The sequence below is a fragment of the Cyprinus carpio genome, chromosome A8 (genome assembly GCF_018340385.1).
Source record: "Cyprinus carpio isolate SPL01 chromosome A8, ASM1834038v1, whole genome shotgun sequence".
NCBI classification, from domain to species: Eukaryota; Metazoa; Chordata; class Actinopteri; order Cypriniformes; family Cyprinidae; genus Cyprinus; species Cyprinus carpio.
In genome coordinates this window covers 14,015,102-14,039,092 of record NC_056579.1, presented here as the reverse complement: position 1 = coordinate 14,039,092, position 23,991 = coordinate 14,015,102, and the positions used below count along the sequence as shown (strand labels likewise).

Sequence of the window (23,991 nt, the reverse complement as noted above, 5' to 3'; positions counted from 1 at the left end):
GGAACCATATTTATTTTATAATTGCAGAAATACTGACATACCTGAAGGACGAAATAGAGAGATTGTAGTTTCTTAAAGGCATCATTACTATTGGTTAAAGGAGGCTGCTGGGATCATGGATTTATCTCAACATTGAAAGGTCGGTCCTCATCATAGCAGAACTGGTAAGCTTCATATTGAGCTTGGCACAGAAGACACACATATTTATATTCATTCAATCCTATGACTCTGAGCTGGGTGCTGAACACACATGCACACTGACTCATTCGGTTGCTCAGATTCACATGAATCCCAAATACCGGTAACACTGCACAGCCTCTAACATGGTCACTTACACAACACCACGTGGCATGGCAGAAAAAAAAAAAAACAATACTGCTCTTTTCATGGAAGATGGAAAGCATTTGTTTAAAAGGGAAGTCTGTAAATAATGTGCTTGCTGGTTTCAAGTAGTTTTCATAAAACAAGTACAGACTTCTGTGCTTTCACGTTACCATCTCCAACAATCCCACACTGTATTTTCTCCTGTTCTGTAATAGCAGTGGACATTTTTTTTATACTGATTAATTAATATGGATTTGAGTATTAAATCTGTCAGTGGGTCTGTTTAGAGGATCACCAATAACTCTAGATAATCTTGTTGGATCAAAGCTTTAATTGGGATTTATGGATAATGAGCACAAGATCATAACAGAAATGTTACATAATTAATAATTATAGCATACATTGCATAAATACAACTAATTTACAACATTAATACAAATGACAACACAACACATTTACAATCTAAAGAAACAGATGCAGAGGATACTTTATTAACAATGTTAAGAGTTCCATAATAGATTTTAAAATCTTGAAATTAACATGCTTCCTACCAGTTCAAATCTACATATATAAACATAACATATTTTTTAAACATTTTTAAAATTCCTGCCCCAAATTAGTGAAGCGGCATCAAGGCACATGAGGGCAGTGCTGAGTAGGAAGTGAGGTCATGATAGTCTTGATCCATCCACAGTGGGAATTCCTCAGTTAAACAATTTTTCCATTTCTTTTTAGTCTTATATCTACAGTATTTACAGAATCTGGATTGAATAGGAGTCCATATTCGTCTCTGTAGTTGTTTTCTAGCCTGTCATATTCATAGTTGCTATAGTATATGTAGCCACAGATGCTGAGGAAGCATTTAAAGGTCTCGCCCAATCGGGGTATGTGTGCAGATTGAACATATGAAGACCCCATGTGTTCATGGCCAGAGACACACAAAGAATTCCCAGGATGTTCATCACAAACCCCGTTTTCACCTGTGAACATTATACACGTCTTATTCTGCAACTGAAAACAACTTCTGTGTGCTCGGATGTAATGTGTTTTTGTAGTTGTTTTCTCACCATATCTTTGACCATCAGGTGTCCGGAGGCAAAGGCAATTGAGTTTGGAGGTGTGGACACAGGAAGCATGAAAGCGTAAGAGCAACCAGTTGTTGCTGGGATCATGAAGTACAGTGGGTTGACTTTCACATGGATGGCCTGAAAATAAAGTGTTTGGTGGATATAACGTCTATGAAATCATAGAATCATATATGTTTAATATTGGGACATTTAAGTCACACTAAAAAATTTATGGAAATTATAACATTAGATAAAATATCAAATTAAGCGGCATCTTTAAATACATAAAGATGATGAAAGATTTTTAAGTTTTTTTTTTTTTATTGTTTTTATTTGGCTTGAGATTTATAACAATTTTAAATATAAAATTCTTAATTAAAAAAAATATATATTTAAAATAAATGTCACTTCTTTTGATGGTAATGGTAGGTAATGTGTCAAAATTTGAATGCTCATGTTTGAGGTCAGTAAGACTTTTTTTATGTAATAAATTACAACTTTTATTTAGCAAGGAGGCATTTAATTGATCAAAAGTAAAAACATTTCCTCAGTAAAGACTCAGCTTTGCCATCAGAAGAATTAATTCAATTTTAAAATATTAAAATAGAAAGCATTTTTAAATTACAGTAATATTTGTGAAAGTGACATGACATGTAGTCAAGCATTGTGTCCCATACTCAGAATTTGTGCTCTGCATTTAACCCATTCAATTCCACACACACACACACACAGAGAGAGAGAGAGAGAGCAGTGGGCAACCATTTTTGCTGTGGTGCCCGGGGAGCAGTTGGGGGTTTGGTGCCTTGCCTAGGGGTCTCACCTCAGTGGGGGTATTGAAGAGAGCACAGTACATTCACTCCCCCCACCTACAATCCCTACCGGTACTGAGACTCAAACCCGGGGCCTTTGGGTTACAAGTCTGACTCTCTAACCATCAGGCCATGACTGCCCAATGTTTCCAGTAATACTTCACACTAGTACTATTTTTACTCTATTTTTAATCAAATAAATGCAGCCATTGTGAGCTTAAAATACTTCTTATGCTTCTATACAGTGTATATACAGTATGTTATGCAATACATTTGTCCATACCAGTTCAGCGATGACAGGGAGGAAGATAATGATGGTGGCCATGTTACTGGCGATTTCAGTGAAGCAGGCGATGAAGGCTGTGATGAGGATAACTGCGACAGAAGGAGGGACCTGGGTGAGAGGCTGCAGGTGCTTTCCTATCCATACTGCTAACCCTGACTCCTATTGCCAAAAAAAACCCTTTAAGTCAGAGTAATAGGGTTTACACAATTTAACATTGTTTTTCAGTAAATAATCAAAAGATTGACTAAATTAGGACATTTTAGGTACCAATTACAATTTGAACTTTCAGCCATGCTATGTCAAGTTCCAGCTTGTATTTCAGTCCAAAAAGTGAAAAGCAGATAATGAGGTACCTCACAGCCTTTGGCCATTGCAAATCCACCACCCAGCAGTAAAATAATATTCCACGGCACGCACTCTTGAGCTTTTCTCCATGACAACAGGGGCACATATGGTGTATTTGAGGCTGGAGATATAAAGATAGAAATGAAAATTAATTATGACCTCAAGCTGACTGACCATATCAAGGGCAAATCATATGTGAAAGAAAGATTTAAGGTTGTAAACAGATATTCACTTTGGAGGGGATCAAGGGTTGCTAATTAAAAAAATAAATAAAAAGATTATTGAAATACCCATATTGATCAGCAATTAATCTGAATGATCCTGTACTAATACACAAACATATTAAATATTCATAAACACTACACTGAGTTCAAGGCAGTTTCATTCTACAGCTCACTCAACATTCATGTTGTTGCACAAAACGTCTACAGGAAATGCTGTGTTTTTGACAACTGAATTTGATTACATCTTTTGAACTGCACCAGAAAAGAAAATTGATTTGGAACAGGCTGAGAACAAAATTCAAATGACAGGAGATGAAATGTAGATCTTTACTTCATTTGATTGCTACAAAAAATGGTAAATGTGGACTCCAGAATGTCTGGTGCTGCTACTTCACAGCTCTCAATTTAAAATACCGCCTGTGAGTTAGACAGCATATTACAGCATATTACAATATTCATGTTTTACATGTGGTCTAGAATTAATAACTTAATGTGCACCGTTAAAAAATTCGAATAAATATGAAAAAAAGAACTCACAATACAGGCCTAACACTGAAAGCCAACGTGGTTTCAGAAAATTGGTTCAATATTCACTTCATTACTATTACTATGATGACTCAACCTCTAAAGTTCAGCCCAAAAATCTATATTTGTCAAACATTAATGCACTGAGCCAAAAATACAACATCACAAATAAACACAAAGCCATGTAGAAGACATCTCAGCAAATAGTGACAATAATTTTTCTGTTGCTCATCTGGCCTAAACAGCACCGATGTTCTGGGTTCAATTTCCAAGAAAACTACAGTGAATGTAACTTGCTTTGGATTAAAAGCCTCTGCCAAATGTATAAATGTAAACTGTACACTGCTGTTCAACATCAAGAATCCGATTAAAATTGCAGAAATACAAATATATAATTTTATTTGAGCACACACAATACACTCTTTAAAATAAAGGTTCCAAAAGGGGGTTTTCACAGCGATACCACAGAAGAACTATCTTCTGCTTTTTTCTACCATAGAAGAACTATCTTCCCCAAATAACCTTTTAGTGAACAATTCTTAAAAAAGTGTGTTCTTCTTAGTGTGAAGAACATTTTAACAATCTTGAAGAACCTTTTTTCACCATAAAAAAAAAACTTTTGTGCACAGTATGTTGAAGGTTATTCATGGAATTATTTGGATGCCAATAAAGACCCTTTATTTATCACTTTATTATTTTACAGAACTTCTAATAATCCAACTAGAAATTATACAACCAAACCAGTCACTAAATGTTTTTAATCCAAAAGATTTTTGCAAAGTAGATTAATAAAAAATTAGCAAACATATTTTTCTGAATTAAGACAAAAGATACAGTATGTACAGTATGTGATGTGTGATTTGTTTGAGATTATTATAATCTCTCTGCACACAGTTCTTTGCTGGATTTCTCTTAGACATGCTGATCTGAATCATTAACATTCCTCATCTTATTCAACATTAACCGCACTCAGACATGCTCTAGAAACCTCTTTGACTGGCAGAATAAACTGTGTTGCTGGAAAGTTACTGTGGTAACGGAATGCAGTGACAAGATTTATCCTGCCAAAAAAATCACAACACAAAACAGTGTCCCATTTTACCAAATTCAAGTCTAATACAACCCTATTATGTCTTTGGGCCCTGATTTATTATATAAAATTAATAATATTGATTGATTGTGGAGTTTGTTCAAATTAACATTTATAATTCCATAGCTCTCAGATGTTGTAAGACCACAAACAGAAAATCAATAAACCACCCACTGACCTCTTGAATCGAACCACCAGTGGAGAGAAGGACGCTGGGATGGAAAGAAAAAGAGGATGGAGATGATGATGACTCCAGTTACTGCATCAGAAACGTAGCTGAAAGGAGATAAACACAGAAACATGTAGGGAGAAGCAATAAGTGTTGCTAGTGTTACCTTCAGTGTTGCTTTTTCGAGCTCCAGTAAACAACAATGAGGCAAAGTTATTCAGTGTGACCTTCAAATGGTAAATAATAGGAAAAGCTGTTCTACTGTTTTAAATTGTTCAGCTGAGACTTCATACTTATAGAGTCCAAGACCACTTATGCTACTAGGATGCATACTTACTGTATGAACCATAGCTTTCTATCCAAATATCAAAATATGCATACTTCCATAATACTGTACATAGTAGGCAAAAAATACTATGCTATGTCCAAATTCACAGTGTTTATAAAACATACCCTGACCTGCTACTTTCTTTGAGATTCTAAAGTGTGCATTTAATGACTCTTTACTATCCCATGAGGACATGTAAGAGAATTTGTGAATAGAACATGTTTTTGTTTTGATTTAACAGCCGCAGTGTGCAGGATATGGGCAGGATATGGGCAGCTTTCACAGGTCTTTCAGGGTCCACTCCCCGCCCTCCCCCAATCTCCCCGCTTCTCCACAGGGATAGGATGACTTTTTAAGAACCTGTGGAAACCCTGTAGAAAACTCAGTCACTCATACTTTGCCATTAAATAATATACAGCTGCAGATAAGATGTGTTGTGTGAATGAAAATGACGTCAAAACAATTGTGCAGACAAGATATTAATTTAAGCAGTAATCCTGATTTTTTATCTCAGCATATTAATATGAACCACTGAATAAATATAATTGCCATAACCCTGCTAACCGATTCATCATCTCATGTTCAGAAACAGCATGCTTTCAATCATATTCCTCTCATCTAGAGATGTTGAATCACCCTTTGAGCCCACCCACTGCACACATTATTCTGTTCTCTCTATGTTTTGTCTTTAAGTTGTGGGTTTGTCTTGGTGTCTTGGGTGACTCGAGGTGAACTGCGATCCTGCAGATAGAGAAACATCAGCTCTGTGGAGGACGCAGATCAACTAGTCCATATTTTTGAACCTCTCTGTATAAGTGCATTAGTGTAATGGACCAAAAAAAAGTGAGAGGAGGAAGCCTTTATTTCTAGATACACTTATTTGCATATGTACAGACTTTTACTTTTAAAGTAAAAACCTACTTAAACATAGTGTGTGTGTGTATCTATCTATCTATCTATCTATCTATCTATCTCTCTCTCTATATATATATATATATATATATATATATATATATATATATATATATATAATAATCCGTTCTTAATTAATATGTATTTTTGAATCAAATTTTTCAAAAACGAATTAAAGTAACTCCTAATTGCATACATTTTTCATCTTGAAGAATAAATCAAATCCTGATGAGAGAGGTTTGTTGTAGCACATATGAAATGCATTTGACATTTACATAGAAGTATAAATATAGTGCCATTGTGTTGGTCTGATTGTATTAGATATTAAATTATGACAACCAGCATTCAAACATTGTCTTTATTGCTGTGAGAGAAGACAAATTATACCGATTATTATTTTAGTGAATAATGTTGTTAAAAGAATGTTTTATGAAGTTGTTTGTTTTTAGTCCCTTTGGAATTTTACATATATTTCTTAGAGATAAATTGTATTGATAAAGGTCATTCATGAATCAACACCCTATAAACTGAAAACTGCTATTCTAAAGATATGATCTGAAGATATAACGAAATGCAGTCAGAATATAACAGTTTTGATCTTGCAATCATCTGAAATGAATTTTTCATGTAAAATGTGACACTCAAAATGCCTCCGTTATTTTTCAATACCTGCCTGTCACTGTGTGGCTTACCCTTTGTTGAAGAAAGTCGACCATCCTGTTATAAACTTTGGATCTCGTGTGAACAGAAGGACGGCAAAAAGTATGAAGAAGAAAGCGATAGATACTTCTGCAAATCTAGAAGCCAAAAAGATTATATTGTAACTCAATTATTGTCGAAAAGAAAGAAACAGAAAGTGTTTTTGAAATGTTGAAATGCTCCACAATTTACTTTATTGGGCCCAGTTTCTTGTAGTCTTCATCAATAACTGCTGTTGCTTTTGCTTCTGTGGCTTCCCGTTCATCATGTTTGCTAATACAAAGCCTGAGAAAAAACAGACACATTTATGAGATATAATATAGTTCAGGGGTTTTCAAACTGGGGTTTAAGAAAAAAAAAAGTTGTAAAAGAGTAAAAACTAAAATAAATAGACAATAAAAATAAGATTAAACTAACTAAATAAACAAATTTGAAAAAAGTAAATAAACATTAAATAATAAAAAAGTGCATTAGTGAGTATAAAATTGAAATATATAATATTACATAAATATATATATAAAAAAATCTTCAGGTTATCTTAAGGGTTTGTTTATTTATTTATTTATTTATTTACTAGTTTTACTATAGCAGTATAATACCATCCATTTTTTTTCTATATATATTTAAAGAAGAAACCAATCCAATGTATTGTTGACATTTAAGGCTTAATACTATAGAAAACCAATAAAGGTTTTTCAAGAGTGTTTTCAGCTTGTTTATTTTCATATAACAATATATGGCATGCAGTTGCTTCAAACAATGTTATAAATGTAAATGTCAAATTCAATGTAAATTGTGATAATCGTAATTAATAACCGCAAATACAATTTCAAGGAAATAATTGACAATTATGATTTTTGTCATAATTGTGCAGCCCTAGCCTGTGGAAAAAAAATAATTAAAAACCCCTAAAAAATAAAACTTTCAATTTCCTCAAAATCAATTATAGACTGTGTACTTACCGTGTATTGAGTCCACCATAGAGGAAAGCAATCCAGATCCATCCCAGAATGAGGAAGAGAAGCATGAGCGGAAAGGCGAAGACAAACCATGACCCAAAGTTTATGAGGTCACATTCAGGGAAGTAGCTACAGACACAAACATGCAACACATTTCTGCTCCGCCAATGAAAACAGTTTAAAAACCCCACAGCAGAATTGCAAGTACCTGAGAAATTTGCAGGTGTTTAGTTTCTGAATAAAAACTAACTGAATTCAAACTAATCATTTGAATAAATGATTCAATGACTCACTCATTAAGGTGTTAACTTGTTGCCAACTACTGGCATTTTGATGAAATTTGCAGAAATATTTACTGCAAAAAAAATTACTAATGTATTAGGGCTAACTTTAAGCAGACCTTATATATACACTCACCTAAAGGATTATTAGGAACACCATACTAATACTGTGTTTGACCCCCTTTCGCCTTCAGAACTGCCTTAATTCTACGTGGCATTGATTCAACAAGGTGCTGAAAGCATTCTTTAGAAATGTTGGCCCATACTGATAGGATAGCATCTTGCAGTTGGTGGAGATTTGTGGGATGCACATCCAGGGCATGAAACTCCCGTTCCACCACATCCCAAAGATGCTCTATTGGGTTGAGAATCTGGTGACTGTGGGGGCCATTTTAGTACAGTGAACTCATTGTCATGTTCAAGAAACCAATTTGAAATGATTTGAGCTTTGTGACATGGTTCATTATCCTGCTGGAAGTAGCCATCAGAGGATGGGTACATGGGTGGTCATAAAGGGATGGACATGGTCAGAAACAATGCTCAGGTAGGCCGTGGTATTTAAACGATGCCCAATTGGCACTAAGGGGCCTAAAGTGTGCCAAGAAAACATCCCCCACACCATTACACCACCACACCACAGCCTGCACAGTGGTAACAAGGCATGATGGGATACATGTTCTCATTCTGTTTATGCCAAATTCTGACTCTACCATCTGAATGTCACAACAGAAATCGAGACTCATCAGACCAGGCAACATTTTTCCAGTCTTCAACCGTCCAATTTTGGTGAGCTCGTGCAAATTGCAGCCTCTTTTTCCTATTAGTAGTGGAGATGAGTGGTACCCGGTGGGGTCTTCTGCTGTTGTAGCCCATCCGCCTCAAGGTTGTGCGTGTTGTGGCTTCACAAATGCTTTGCTGCATACCTCGGTTGTAACAAGTGGTTATTTCAGTCAAAGTTGCTCTTCTATCAGCTTGAATCAGTCGGCCCATTCTCCTCTGACCTCTAGCATCAACAAGGCATTTTTCGCCCACAGGACTGCCGCATACTGGATGTTTTTCCCTTTTCACACCATTCTTTGTAAACCCTAGAAATGGTTGTGCGTGAAAATCCCAGTAACTGAGCAGATTGTGAAATACTCAGACCGGCCCATCTGGCACTAACAACCATGCCACGCTCAAAATTGCTTAAATCACCTTTCTTTCCCATTCTGACATTCAGTTTGGAGTTCAGGAGATTGTCTTGACCAGGACCACACCCATAAATGCATTGAAGCAACTGCCATGTGATTGGTTGATTAGATAATTGCATTAATGAGAAATTGAACAGGTGTTCCTAATAATCCTTTAGGTGAGTGTGTATTTTTATATATATAATATATATATATATAATATATATATAATATATATATATATATATATATATATATATATATATATATATATATATATATATATTAAATGCTGCCTTGATCGACCTTTTCTTACAGAACCAGATTAATTATTATTTTAAATTGTAATTATTTCTTTTTTTATTTTTTTTATTCTAATACATTTTTTTTTTTTTTCATTTAAAGGTCAAAGCAAAATGAAAAATCTTACTGGTGATAATATCAGCTGTAAAACATACTTTGTGTAACTTCAGCGCTGCTTTTGTCTCCGGTTTTTGTCTAGCCATTATAAGACAAGACATTCTAAGCTGATTAAACATCAGTGATGAATTATGGTAAATGATTGGAGCCTGTTTCTGAAAGAGTTACTGAGGGAAATAATTCCCAACCTGATTGTGGAAACACATTCAGATTACATTCACAAAGCTTCATTTAATTGCATCTAAAGTATGCAAGAAACTAAAACAAATATACAGTACACTGCATGAATATCTCAGTGAGTAAGTTTTTATTTGAGATGTACTGCTCACCTTTGGGTTTTTTTCACAGAGAATCAACCCCCTAAAATGTTAAAGGTTGAACCACACTGCACTGTTTTGATTTCAGCAAAACAGTACATACCTTTGATCTCTCACTTCATGACATTTATGAATTATATGTGTAAGCCAAACTTAAGTACAATCGGTTCAGTCTGAGGTCTCCAGGAGGATTCATGTTTAACTCCACTCCTAAACATAACATCACAGTGGCATGAATGAGATTGTACGAATTCATACAAATTAGCCACCAATTCACTAAAACTTAAAACAGTTACACATTGCCATGAGATTGTGTTGGCTTATCCAGCCAAGAAAACTATATAATGAGGTTAATTGCTTTTGTGTTTATCTCTCGCTCTGTTTCTCTGATTCAAGACTCACATTTTTGGCTTATAATGCATCATTTACATGCAAGTCATGAACAAACAAGCTCAACAGCTGCAATAAATTACATCCACTAAATGTGCTCTTCAGTCTTTTCACACAGCAGGTGCTATACTTTCAGACCCATTTGTGCTCAATCTTTTCACCAATGGCAGCATAGTCAGACACTCAGCTACATTTTATGTAGATACAGGATTTATTTATTTTTCCCCTTCAAACCAATTTGAATAAACAGAATTATTTGGAAAGAAAAGTTATGACACAATTCACTTCTGCTGAGCCAGAACTTAGGTGAGCTCCGCAGCAGACTTCTACAGGACAGTCAAATCGGCTTTATGTCACAAAATATTGCGGACTCAAAGGAAGACTGTGAGGGTTTAGGGAGGAATTTGTTTTTAAAGGTTCCTCCTTTAACACTGTAGACTTGATCTTAAAATATTTTTTCATCATAAATTAATCATAATCTGTTTAGAAATAAACATGTACATTAAAATTCTCAGTTTAATCTACAAAACTGATAATGTCACATCTCATGCAACGTCTTTGATAAAAAATCGATTATTCTGAAAATTTAAAACATTTGTCTAGCCTGGGAAACTTGCTTTAATGTAGCTTGGATTTGGGGCATCTCAAACTCTCTGTTCCTCCTGAGTGGAAATCAAATTATGTTCTGTTCTTGTTGTTGTTGTTGGTGACCTAATTACTTGACTAAACAGCTTTTCCAAAGGCCTGTGCCATCCAAAATTCCTGTTAGCATGCATTAGTTGAAACAGTGCAGTAAATGTTCCAAGCACAAACAGCTGAACTGCCAGATGACTGTTTAACACTGTTTTCACATGTAGGATTGTGCGTCACGTATAAAGCTTTATATGAAGGTGGACTACAAGAATTCATACACTAGACTAAATGAGCCATGAATATACTTTTGTACTACACCTTTCATTAGCACAAAGACAAATGAAGTCTATCCAGTGGTAATGAGAAATGAAATGTTATTCATGTTAATGTTTAAATAAAGCTAATGGACTAATTGCACTGATTTAATTATGTGAACTGAAGCCTGAACTGAATACAGCCTCTCATCTTTGATATTTTTTCATCAAGGCAGATAATAGAGCTGACTGCAGAATGGAGATGACAGCACCATGGTGTCATCCAGCATTGATATTGACATGAATAATTGCTAATGCTGCCTGTACAGTATTGTACTGTCCAACACTTTTAAAATACATGATTTTCTATGACTTTCCATTCATGCATGAATACTGAATGAGATTTTTTTTTTTAACTAATACTACACACATTGCACTGTCAGTCTTGCCAATTAAATATTTTAGAGCTGAGCATAAGTGTTTTAGAAATGGCATATTCATTATAGCTATAACATTAATGACTGCGTTTCTGTCTTCAGAAAATGTCCACATCTCTTCCATAAGGACTTAAAGTACTTTTTATTGTCATTCGTTTATAGTTCTTTCGCTGTACTGTACCTACATGTCTAGCCTGCACTCTTCAGTGCAATTTGGAACTTTGTATTGCAGCAATTTTCATGTTATTGCATCCTTAAGATGAGTTACTTACATTGTATCTCTCAGAAGAAGGTTAAATTTGATAAAAGCATCCAGTAAATGAATGTAGCTGAATAAAAGAATGAATGCAAAAGTATTACTGTGGTCATTTACCATGACAACCATGGAAAAATGGTATACCTCTTTAGCTGACCCACCAAGATCAGATTAGGGGCAGTGCCAGTGAGGGTTGCAGTTCCTCCGATGCTTGCAGAATAAGGTATACAAATCAGAAATCCTTTCCACACCTTCATCTGGTATTGAGCCTCTCTTCTGGCTTCTTCCAGATTCTTTTGCTCTGATCTATCTGTCCAGTCCGGTCTGTGAGATTACAGAGGGGACAGAATCTCTTAATAATAATTCAGACTTTATTGTTTAGGAGTATGAAAGGATGATCTAAATAGTTCTCATATTCATATTCGCAAGAACATTCATGTCCACATGGGCATTTGGCTCAGAAAATTCAGCTATGCTAAACTTAAAATCCAATAATTGGGTCTAGATTATCTATAATATTTACATTTGTTGCTGCAATTACTGCAAGAACTTTAAAGATGATGTTTGACTTTTAATGGTAAATTTATATCAAATCTTGAAGATCAATGTGTTTGATCTTTGCTTGTTTGCTTGTTCAAAGATAGTCAGAGATGAATTCTTCTCACTTACCTGTCCTCTGTGGCCAGCATCTGTTTTTCAAAATGCAGCACATGCATCTTCACCTGAGAATCACCTGCAATGGAATGTTTACTTTTTTAATTACAATTAATTAATTTTTAAAATGAAGAAGAAGCATTCTCAGTCTCTTTACACATTAAAGGAATCTTGACAGACAGCAAAAGTGCTTTGTTGGAAAAATTCAGTTCTGAGTTCTTTGTTCAGGTTGTACATTATATTTTCATGTGTACAGGTTGATTTCACACACAAACAAATTCTCAAACCAAATAAATCATTGATAATATGCCTATGTCATGATTGCATTCAATACAAATGTTAAATGTAAAGACTTTAATTTCCTAATTAGCTTGTAACACACACAATATGCATTTCTCCAAACCAACCCTCTGGATCACTCTTGTCCTTGCAGTTCTCTTTTAGAGTTTCCACATTCCCAAAAAGGCTTTCCAGTATGGCATTAGCAATGGGTAGCATCATGGCTGTTGTGGCTGTATTACTCAACCACATTGACAAGAAAGAGGAAGTGATCATCATGCCTAAAATCAGCCTGGAGAGGAAAGAAAGACAAGTAGAGCCAAACCAAATAAACTATTATGCAACCGTTCCTACAATAACTAGTCCATTAAAATGTGATCATATTCTCAGTACACCCTCTATTCACATTGTAAAGCAGAGAACATTATAATCAGTGCTAAATCTGTGTCAGATGGTACAGCTTAAAAATGTATAAATACATTCAGTTTTAAAGTATAGAAACACATTCAGTTTTGAGTAAATGAACATACTTTCATTGCACTTTTTGCACCAGTGCATACTTTCAGGCACCTCTTGTAATGTTCACAATAGGTCATCTCAGCTAACATTGTCTGTGTTTACCTTCTACAATTACTAAAACTTAAGACTGGAGATTAAAATATCTCCTAATTTCAATCTTTCTCACCAGGCAGGTTTCACTCCGACGATCTTCAGCCTGAGGGCTACGCGGCGATGGAGACCCCACTCCTCTATAGCAGACGCCATAACTAAACCACTCAGGAACAAGAAGTTAGTCTCAAGGAAGTACTGCACACAGACCTTCTTAGAAGGCAGGATTCCCATGGTGGGGAAGAGGCACACAGGAAGCATGGCAGTCACTGCCAACGGGAGTGCTTCGGTACACCAGTACACCGCCATCAGCAGCACCACATACAAACATTTGCCGTCTCCTGATAAAGAAACAGATTGATGTGTATTAAATATGATAAATCAAGTGGAATTATTTACATTTACAAGTCCTCCATTGTTGTACTGACACACCACATACACTTTCTGAAACCTTTGGAAGGCACTGTGAAATATGGCATTTGCAAATAAATGAAGCTGAACATTTTCAGTTACTTTTTGAGCCACTTTGCAGTTACTTTTAACTAACTCATTCTTAATTCATTATTAACCAGATCATTCTTAGTGGATGTATGAGGTGTAGAGTGTAGTGTTTACTAATCACATTCAATATAAATATGTATGACAAACAAAAGGTTTTTCCTTCAGTTTGGACAATACATCTGTTTATCATTCAAAACATCACAAAAAAAAAATGTATTTTCACAAAAACATTTATTTAAAAAAAAGTCAAATTTTGCCAAAAGCAAAGACATTAAGGATGCTTTGTTGCTATGTGTATTTAGCTTATATTTGAAATAAAACAGCGCATCCTTGTGGCACGGAGGACACAGAAGAGCATACACAGTATTCAGTGATAATGAGAGACACAGAGGAGACCGTTTACAAAGGAATTATTGAATAAATTCGTTATTTTTGTTTTCTTTGCTTATAAAAGGTGTTCCCGTCGCTTCATATAACCCAGATTGCACGTCTGATGGCAGATGGGAGTATTCTGAAGACGACTTTCATACCTTTTATGGACCTTGACACTGTTATTTACTTGACAGTCTATGGGACAGTCACAGGCCTCCAGGTTTTCATCCAAAATATCTTAAATTGTGTCCCAAAGATGAACAGAGCTTTTATGGGTTTGGAATGACATGGGGGTAAGTGGTTAATGACAAAATTTTCATTTTGGGGTGGAGTATCCCTTTAAGAAACACATGCTAATGTATGGAGTCAAAACAGGGCCACATATATTCGGGAAAAAAAATTAAGTTTTGCAAAAGAAAAAAAAGTATTGTGAGAAAAAAAAGGAACCTTGCAAACAAAAATAAAGTATTGAAACATAAATAAAACAGAGCAAAGACAATTATTTTGCAACACATATTTATTTATTTGAAACGCTCCGTTTATTTTGCATTTCAGTCAAGTTCAAGCTCGCAATACTGTTTTTTTCCTTTTCCCTTTGCGCTTCACGTTTCTACGTGTTTCAATTTCTGGCACTGTTTTGACATGGGGTAGAGTCAAGGAATGGGGTCGTGCACAACAGGCCTGGGCATTATTATGTCATCTGCCTGAGATGCAGATCACAACTGATCCAGGCACCATTGCTGAGCAGAAGCATGCAGGTGGATCATTTCCTTTTATTCACTAGCATTAAAATGTGCATGGTTTCATTTTATTAACTATATGTGTATTAATAGCGTTTGCTCAAGTTAGAAATCAGTGAACGTTGTGATTTTATTAGCCAAAGGCTACTTGCTAACGTGAACTGTCTGAAATACCAGCATCTGTTGTTTATTTCTCTCAGTGTGCACACTTATATACTGTTGATGGGTTCTGTTGTTTACATTTACGTTTATATAATTATTTTTGTCCACACTGCTCATTCCATTTAAATCTTTCCTGCACACATTCATACCTCTCCGGCCAGGATATGGCTCTAATTCTTCTTTTTTGGTCTTTATTGTATTTACTGACCTAATTTCTTTGATCAAACTTCTCATTTCATGATTAGCACTGCATTAAAAATAAACTCTCATGAAAATACCCCAGACAGCTTGAAGAACACAGATTTTTATTGTGTGATTTTTATTTTTATGTTTATTGTCTTGGATGTTTCATCAGTCATCACATCTCTGGTATTATCAAAGACTTCGATTTTATTCAGTAGCAGCAATAGCAGATGCCTTTGTCCATGTTAGGAATTTCCTGGAACATCATGAGTTTCATTACTTTTATGAGTCTCACTTGTGGGTTTTCTGTGTGACGGCGCCCTCCAGTGTCGAGTGTAAATGAAACAGACATTACTGGAGAGTGTTTAGTGCTCCATGGGTAAAAATTGAATAGTCTAAATAGACAGTGAATGTATGAAAATCCATAAAACATTTCTTCAAATATGCACACTTTTGGACTGAAAGCCCTGGGGGACGTTATTTAGTCAAGCACTTTCATTAGATTTTACAGGAGTTTTTTTCTTAATGGATGTGGCTGTGGCTCATATTTCAGATTGAAGGTTTCATTTTTCATTTACATAACTCCTGATATAAATTAGGAAAATACTGTCACTGTAAGATTAGACCTTTTTAATGACGTGTAGTTTGTCAAATTAATTACATTCTTTAACATTAAAACTAGCAACTTTTTTATGCTGTTAATACACATTTTAATACTATAAAAGTGTGCACATTGAGAGAAATAAACAACAGATGCTGTTATTTCAGACAGTTCACGTTAAGTAACCTACGGCTAATAAAATCACAACGTTCACTGATTTCAAACTTGAGCAAATGCTGTTAATACATATATAGTTAATAAAACGAAACCATGCACGTTTTAATGCTACAGAATAAAAGCTAATAATCCTCCAATAAACCAAAAAACATTGAAAGCACCTCCGCACCATCTTGCAGTGCCAATCAATAAGCCCCCATCCCTTCAAAGGGTTTGCCCTCCGGAGTGAGAGCTTCGAAGGGTTGAAGGGTGTAGTGGACCAAACAACTGTTTCTCGGAGTGCCCTTCTGCGTCATCATCACGTGCCCACACGGAGCCACCGTCATCATGCAAAGGATCATGGGAACCCGAAGTGTCCATCAGTTATACCCTTCGAAATCCTTCATTCCGAAGGGCCTTTTAAGTGGCCAGTTTAGAGCACTTCGGTTTGGAACGACCCTTCAATATGGCGGCCATGATGGTTTTCACTCCGAAGTGCCCTTCGGAGGGCGATATGTCCCGTTTGGAACGCACCGGGTGCCTGGATCAGTTGTGATCTGCCTCTCAAGCCGATGACGTAATATGCCCTTGACTCCACCCCCATGTCACCACAGTGGCAGAAATTGAAACACACAAAAACGTGAACCGCAAAGGGAAAAAAAACAGTATCCCAAGCTCAAACTTGAATGAAACGCAAAATAAAAGGAGCGTTGCAAATAAATCAGTAGCTATGGCCATGGAAAAGATATGTTCAAAATAATTGCCTTTGTTTTATGTACACTGAAAAAAAAATTCATTTATCCAATTAAAAAGATTTAGGGTAATGATTCACGTCTATATTTTTTTAACTTGAGCCAATGAAAAATAAATAACTTAACCTTAGGGCAAACTATTTATTTTTCAATGGCTCAAGTTTAAAAATATAGATGTGAATCATTACCCTAATTTTTTTTTAATTGGATGAATGAAACTTTTTTTTTCAGTGTAGTATGATTCTTATTTTTGTTTGCAGGGCTTCTTTTTTTCTCACAATACTTTTTTTTTCTTGTGCAATTCTATATTTTTGTTTGAAAGCACCATATTTATTTATTTATTTATTTTCAATACTTTATTTTCTTTTGCAAAACTTAAATTATTTTGCCAATATATGTGGCCCTGTTTTGACTCTATACTAATGGTCTTATTACTGAAAAACCATGTTCGGTCATTATCAGCATACATTTACAATATTTTAATCAACTGGTTGGCACAATTAGGCTGCTTTAACTCATATTTAATCATCCTCTGGGTTCAAAAGGCCAAAGCAGCAGCTGACTGATTTTAACAACGTTTTACCTTTGGTGGCGGAACGAGGAGAAGCGGGAGCAGCAGTAGCGGGGCGAGCATCAGGATGAGCTGTTTGCGCGCGCTCCACAGCTTCCTGGAAAAACTTGCAGGATCCATAGCGGCTCAAAACCCGTTTCCTTCCCTCTGTCTTTGCACTAGGGAAGGCTGCGGCTCTGGCGCTTGGTCTCCAACTTTATTACTTTTGCTTTATTTTTGTCACAGCGGGAGAAGATTAACTATTGGCTTACTCGTTAACTCCTTTAAAGACCCCTCGACTTCAGCCTTTAACGTGAGTCGGTCTACAGCGCCAGCAAAGATGAAGCGCAAAGTGTTCTACACAGACTACACAGAAAGAGTAAGCTTTATAAAGTATACTCTGTTAACTAAAGAAGTGTTTGCAAACCGAAAATACTGGCAATGTGTGGCAGTTCAACGGTTATAGGTCCCGCGTGCTGATGATGCTGTTGACTTAACATGTCATATCCTTAAGATCAGTATAATTATTATATATTTTATATTATGTGTATTTTGGTTTCCAGTTAGTTATAATATTAGGCTACGTAGTATTAACTTGATCCTTTTAGTTTACTATTATTTGGTAATAAATAATAAAATGAGTAAATACTAATCTACTTAGCCAAATCTATTGTGGACCTTAAAATATACTGATAATAACTCTCATGCCAATGTTGGAGCTTTAAAACTGTGATGTGATGAATCAAAGTTCGGAATAAGTGGCCTAAACCTAAACCTTAAATGATATTTGTATATTGTATCAGCAGGGTAAATACACAAAAGACAAATCAAAATAAAACATGCTGTAAAAATTAACTATACAACATAAAATGCAACAAAACACCCTAATGTACATAAATGAAAAATATGAAGCAATGTATCTATTTAAATAAAGTATGATAAAATACGCAGGGAATTCTGGGAACTATTTTTCTGTTTTGTTTTCTTGTTTTGAAGCACATTAAGTGCAGTTGGAATTTAGTAATTTATTGTTCTTCTGCAAGCTCACAATTTGCTAGGCTTTTTTTATTATTATTGCTTAAGATTTTCATTTTTATGAGTTCTTTTTATTAATGATAAAAGCCATGATGCTGTCCAATAGCCTGTAGAGAGGAAGAACTTTAGACAGATATCACATACCTCATTCATTTTTTTAATGAAACATGCATAAATCTTAATTTAATACTCATTCCCAGGAAACACACTGACCCAAACCTCTGCTCCTGGGGCTGTTATGACATTCTGATAATGGGTACCAGAATACACACTTTTTTTTTTTTAAATTTAGTTTCACTTATAGTCTTTACATGGTAAAATGGTGGTATGCACCCATTGCATCCTGCCACAAGCAATACAAGAACAAATAAACTGTCTGACCCTATAATTTACAAAAATACTTACTTCAGCTGACACAGCTCCTGTTGGCAGCAGTTTTGCATAAAGAAGATTCAGATATTTTTTGTGTCATATCTGGTCCTGTACAGCTCAGCAATTCTGTTTAATGCTGCTTAAAGGGCTGTAGCATGTGTTTGAAACTCAGATAGGTTACAATTAAATAAATGAATAATTGATTACTGATTTTCTCTGTTGCTACATAGATTATTGACTCTATAAGTATTAATTAGCTAAAAAAAGTTGTCCTTCCCTGGAAATATATCAATAACTATCTGGTATAGTGAGCACATTTTCTTTTAAACCCTCAGTGATTAACTGCAACTAATTTATAGAAAAAAAAATCCTCTCATCTTTTGCACTCAGCCTCTAAAAGCGCGCGCGCACACACAAGCTCTCCATCCAGTCTCTCGCTACCCTTCTCGTTCTCCAGTGGCTTTTTATCCGTTCTCTACACGCCAATTACGGCAAACAGACACAGGTGTTTATCATTTCGCACTTGACCTATTTACTCACTGCTCGTCTCCCAACTCACTCTGCAGACCTCACTGAACCACACCCCCCTCGCCACATGAATATATTATATATTAAAGGGGTCATATGATGCGATTTCAAGTTTTCCTTTCACTTTGGAGTGTAACAAGCTCTTGGTGCGTAAAGAAAATCTGTAAAGTTGCAAAGACTAAAGTCTCAAATCCAGAGAGATATTCTTTATAAAAGTTAAGACTTGCCAAGCCATCCTAAAATGCCTCATTTAAACACGCCCCACATCTGCGTCATGATGTGGGAAGATTTGCATAACACTGCCCAAATGTTCATGCAAAGAAAGAAAGTATAACTTTTATTCTTGCTGTTGCTGCCGGTGCCATGTTGTGGAGACGGTGTGTTTCGTTGTGAAAGCGAAAATACTTTGTTTGGCCTTCCAAAAGAGGACGATATCCACTTCGTCATGCCTCGAGCTGATCCGTGCTGGTCGATGAGGAAATACATGAACTTTGTGCTGTGTATCGCCGAAACGGCTTTGACCGTGGATGAAGCGGAGTCCAACCCGTGGTCGCCACATTTGTCCTTCATCGAATCCGCCAGCCGCGCCATTCTCTAACCCCCAGGCCGTTCCTGACTCAAGCCCCCCAGTGTGTGACACATTTTATGGAGGACTGTTTCCTGAACCTGCAGACTAGCTACAATGGGTCTGTGCTCAAAGGCTGTTCTGTAAAGTGGCGCAGTTCCAACTTTGCAAGGACAGTCTGGCGCTTCTGACTCACAGCCTGTAAGTACATGTTTTATATTTAAAGAATTTGCCATTAATGATTAGGCCTGGACTATTATTCATATATTCGTTTGGTGGGTTTGCATTCGATTTTCAATTTTGAGATTTGAATATTCTTTTTTTTTTTTCGAACACCTGGCATCCCCCACAAAACGGTTCTCATTCATGCTTGAATATGAATCACCCATGAGTGAACATCATGAACATCATAATTCAGTTCATCTGGAAGAGATTACAAAAATGCAGAAGACCTCAGCTGTGAGGGAGCACTTTAAATTGAGGGAGGACAAAGGCAGTGTGCCAAATATGCGATTTGAAACTGGCCTACCACAACAGAACATCAAGATTGAAAAACCACCTGAGTTTTGTAAGTAGTAAGCCTATAGTATATTGTTGGTGTAAAAAAAAAACCCTGCTTTTATCCGACATGTTAATCAGTAATTTTACAAAACGTGCACTTAATTTGCTTGAAAAATACTTGGGAATATGTCATAAAAAAAATAAAAATAAAAAAACGTACAGTAGCCCACCCTAATAAATATTTGTCTATATTAAAAGTATTGCTCTTAACAGACCTGTGTGTTTTGTATCACTAGTGCAGTGTCTGTTCTGCTGGCGTGAGGTGCGCCGCTTCTGGCTCACGCTGTTCTGTAGTTTATTAAAAGTTTATTCATTCTGAATGTGTCGTGTGTCCATATTGCACCAAAATGCCACACTCTTTTGTGCTAGCAGCAACCCACACCTGCCACACGTGAAGTCGATTGGATGAAAGGTTCTCCACATAATAAGAATGCAAACAGACAGACAGACACACTGATGGTGCGTTCAAGACAACAACAAACCATACCAGTGGGGAGCTCGGGATTTTCTTTAACCACCAAAATATCCTAAATACCAGTGGGGAGCTCGGGATTTTCTTTAAGCCCCGATCTGTACGAGTTGGGGGCGTGTCAAGTGATTAACATGGCGAAATCAATGCATGCAACGTCTGTAGTTGACAGTACATTTTAATTGAATTTCAATGTTTACTAGTCTATAAACTGTCATTTATCATGATCATCATTAATCTTGTTATAAGCAGCAAGTTAATGAATTACAACTAAAAATCCTAACATTTGTGCACCTTTAGACGAGAAATGGTTTGATTCGCAACATTGCACATGGCTTTAAAAAAAAAATTTATCTCTCCGTTTAGCATTTTTCTATAAGCAGAGTTATTAAACCTTGCTGTAATTTCTTGCTATTCATTAAAAGAAGGTACAGCGCCATCTTCCTCCGACGAAACTGACTTGAACGCACCTCACGTCGTCAGCACGACTTCCCTCCTCGTACATACGAAATTCCCAGGAGGACTTGAACGCACCATGAGATAACTGCCTTTATTACACCGTGTCTACACCGGATGCAGTTGTCGTGTCGCCCCACGCCACAACAGCTAAACTCTGTCTAAACTGGACACAAAGCAACCGTTGAAATCATTTTAAATTTGTGTCAGTAGGTCATAAATAGAACGCAGCAGCATTTTTCAGCCGCGTGCACCGCATCCAGTGTAGACAGCATAATAGGTTCTATTGTATTTTTTCGTGCCGCGCAGCTTGCGTCCGGTATGGACACGTGTTAGAGAGAAGAATATGTTCAGCCCCCTCCCTCCGAAGCTTCAAATACTCAGTGTTGATTACTACCGAGGCTTCGAAGCTCAAAAAATGGTATTCGGACCAGCCCTACTGATGATTCAAACGTGAGTTTTGAGCAGTGTACAGTAGTGCTTGTTGTTTGTCGTTTCTCAGATCACAAATGCAGACATGGTTTTATGTTTACTCAGCGCAATATGCAACGCAACGGCTAAAAACACATGCAACAAATGCCTCGTTTGTAATGGGTTTTATTGGTTTTGTCGTGTCGCGCCGGGACACAGGGCAACACAGTATATAAAGGGGCTTAACTTTTCAGTCAAAAGCTTGAGGTATTCGGCCAATCCCAATGCACTGGATAGCTGGCCAATCAGCGTATACCTCGCTTTTCAGACCGATGAGGTTTGTAAAAATCAAAGCATTTCAGAAAGGCGGGGTGTAGAGTAGAACAATAATGTACAGTATGTGGAAAATAATGTGTTTTTTTAACCTTAAATCACATAAACACATTGCATTACACCAAATAGACAACATAATTTTCTTTTTAGCAACGTAATATGACCCCTTTAATATATTAGAATAGAACAATGCTTTTCTTTTTTAGGGAATCAGCCTACAGATAGTTTATCTGTGCATAATAAGCTGAATTCTTTATTTAACATGGAAAAAAATAATCAGCTTTAAGGCTTTTACACAAACATTCCCCTCCCATATTCTTAATCCAATATCAATCTGTCAAACTGACCAACAATTGCAGAGTGAGTTCTCAAGCACTTTGATATATGCTGAGCCTCAAGGCTTTGACAGGGTTTTTTTGTTTGTTTGTTTGTTTGTTTGTTTTAATTGCATTGTATAGTCTCTTGGTATATGATTACTAAATTAATGATAAATGTTGCTTGGAATTACGAGAAATGTTTACTTTCTAACCAGCAAAAACTTATTACTTTAATCTAATATTGCATCTCTCATCCTTTGGTAGCAAAACAGAAGCAACAACAAACACACAGTTAAAAGACAGACAGTGTAAAACATTACAAACAGCATATATAAGGTGCACATATTAGTACATTCGTTGCTTATGCAACTAGTGGTGAGCTGTGTTTAGACGTGAATGGACTGAATCTGACAGTAAATTGAGGTTGAATGCAAAAGATAAAGAAACATTCTTTTTAGAATATAAGCGAATGAGCACATGTGCTCCAAGAAAGACCTTGTGGAAAGGATGTGCTGAGTTTTGATTATAGACCCCCATGTTACCATCATAATTTTCTCTTATTAGACTTCAAAGACCCTTCTAGCCAGTATTTCATTTGTTTGATTAAGAATATAAAAACTTCTACTGATTTAATCTGCTGGGGAGAAATTCATAGAAACCCACTGCAGAGAAAAGCGGATGAGAAGAGGAGGAGAAATATGATTCCATTTCATGTTAGCTTTGCTTTCTTAGAAAAACAATGACATTTTCTTTAAATGTCACTGTCATGGCTCTCTTCATATTTACACAAATCAACATCGATTTTTCTCTAAAGGGCACATATGATATGAAAACAGGTCATATTTAAGATCAGGTTATGCATCCTCAAGCATTATTAAGATAGTATCTGGAAAATGTATGTGGTCTGCAACTCTTATTACATTTGTGGTCTGTTATCATTGTTAAAAATATATATATATTTTCTTGAAATAAAATAAACAAACAAAAATAAATTGGTCTTTGTTTAGTATGTTGTTGAATCATTAAAATAACTAAAACTAAATCAATTTTAATAAAAAAAAATGTAATAAAAACTGTAGACATAAAAAATAAAAAATGACAAAGCAAAACTTTCACTAAAATAAAAATATGAAAATAAAATCTAATTCAAAACATCAACAAAAAAAATCTGTATTCTTGCATATCAATGAGACTAAAATAACACTGGTCTTTAAAAAATGAATGGTTAGAGTCTGGTGCTTAATTTTAATGTCAAATTCTCATTTGCCCCATGTACTGCACCTACACCCTCTAGTGGACAAATGATCAACACTGTTTGATCTCCCATCAGTGATATGTGCTCATTAAAATAAAACTGCTTGAGAAATTTGACCAAATTAAAAATGTAAGTTTGTGTGCGTATGAGGACATGTAAAATACTGTACATTTCACTGTTGGATAGTTCATAGCAATAATTTGGAAGTAATATCAGTAATATCTTTAAAGGCTCAG

General features: G+C 35.8%; 1 protein-coding gene across 3 annotated transcripts in view; it reads right to left on the bottom strand.

Annotated features, from left to right (window-relative positions):
- Positions 1–645: 645 nt before the first annotated feature.
- LOC109049306 (solute carrier family 13 member 3-like) overlaps positions 646–23,991 on the bottom strand; it is a 42,787-nt gene continuing 19,441 nt past the window's right edge. The window contains exons 1-13 of one of the 3 annotated variants that reach the window (XM_042762401.1): positions 17,487–17,760; positions 13,513–13,777; positions 12,956–13,119; positions 12,564–12,627; positions 12,039–12,218; positions 7,741–7,866; positions 6,971–7,063; positions 6,772–6,876; positions 4,849–4,946; positions 2,840–2,952; positions 2,484–2,645; positions 1,392–1,529; positions 646–1,304 (exon numbers count right to left, since the gene is read on the bottom strand). In XM_042762401.1, coding sequence (XP_042618335.1) covers positions 1,128–1,304; positions 1,392–1,529; positions 2,484–2,645; positions 2,840–2,952; positions 4,849–4,946; positions 6,772–6,876; positions 6,971–7,063; positions 7,741–7,866; positions 12,039–12,218; positions 12,564–12,627; positions 12,956–13,119; positions 13,513–13,745 — 1,653 coding nt within the window. In that variant the 5' untranslated portion in view covers positions 13,746–13,777; positions 17,487–17,760 and the 3' untranslated portion in view covers positions 646–1,127. Of the gene's footprint in view, positions 1,305–1,391; positions 1,530–2,483; positions 2,646–2,839; positions 2,953–4,848; positions 4,947–6,771; positions 6,877–6,970; positions 7,064–7,740; positions 7,867–12,038; positions 12,219–12,563; positions 12,628–12,955; positions 13,120–13,512; positions 13,778–17,486; positions 17,761–23,991 lie in introns of those variants that run through there. The other 2 variants (XM_042762402.1, XM_042762403.1) reach the window with 2 other exon arrangements.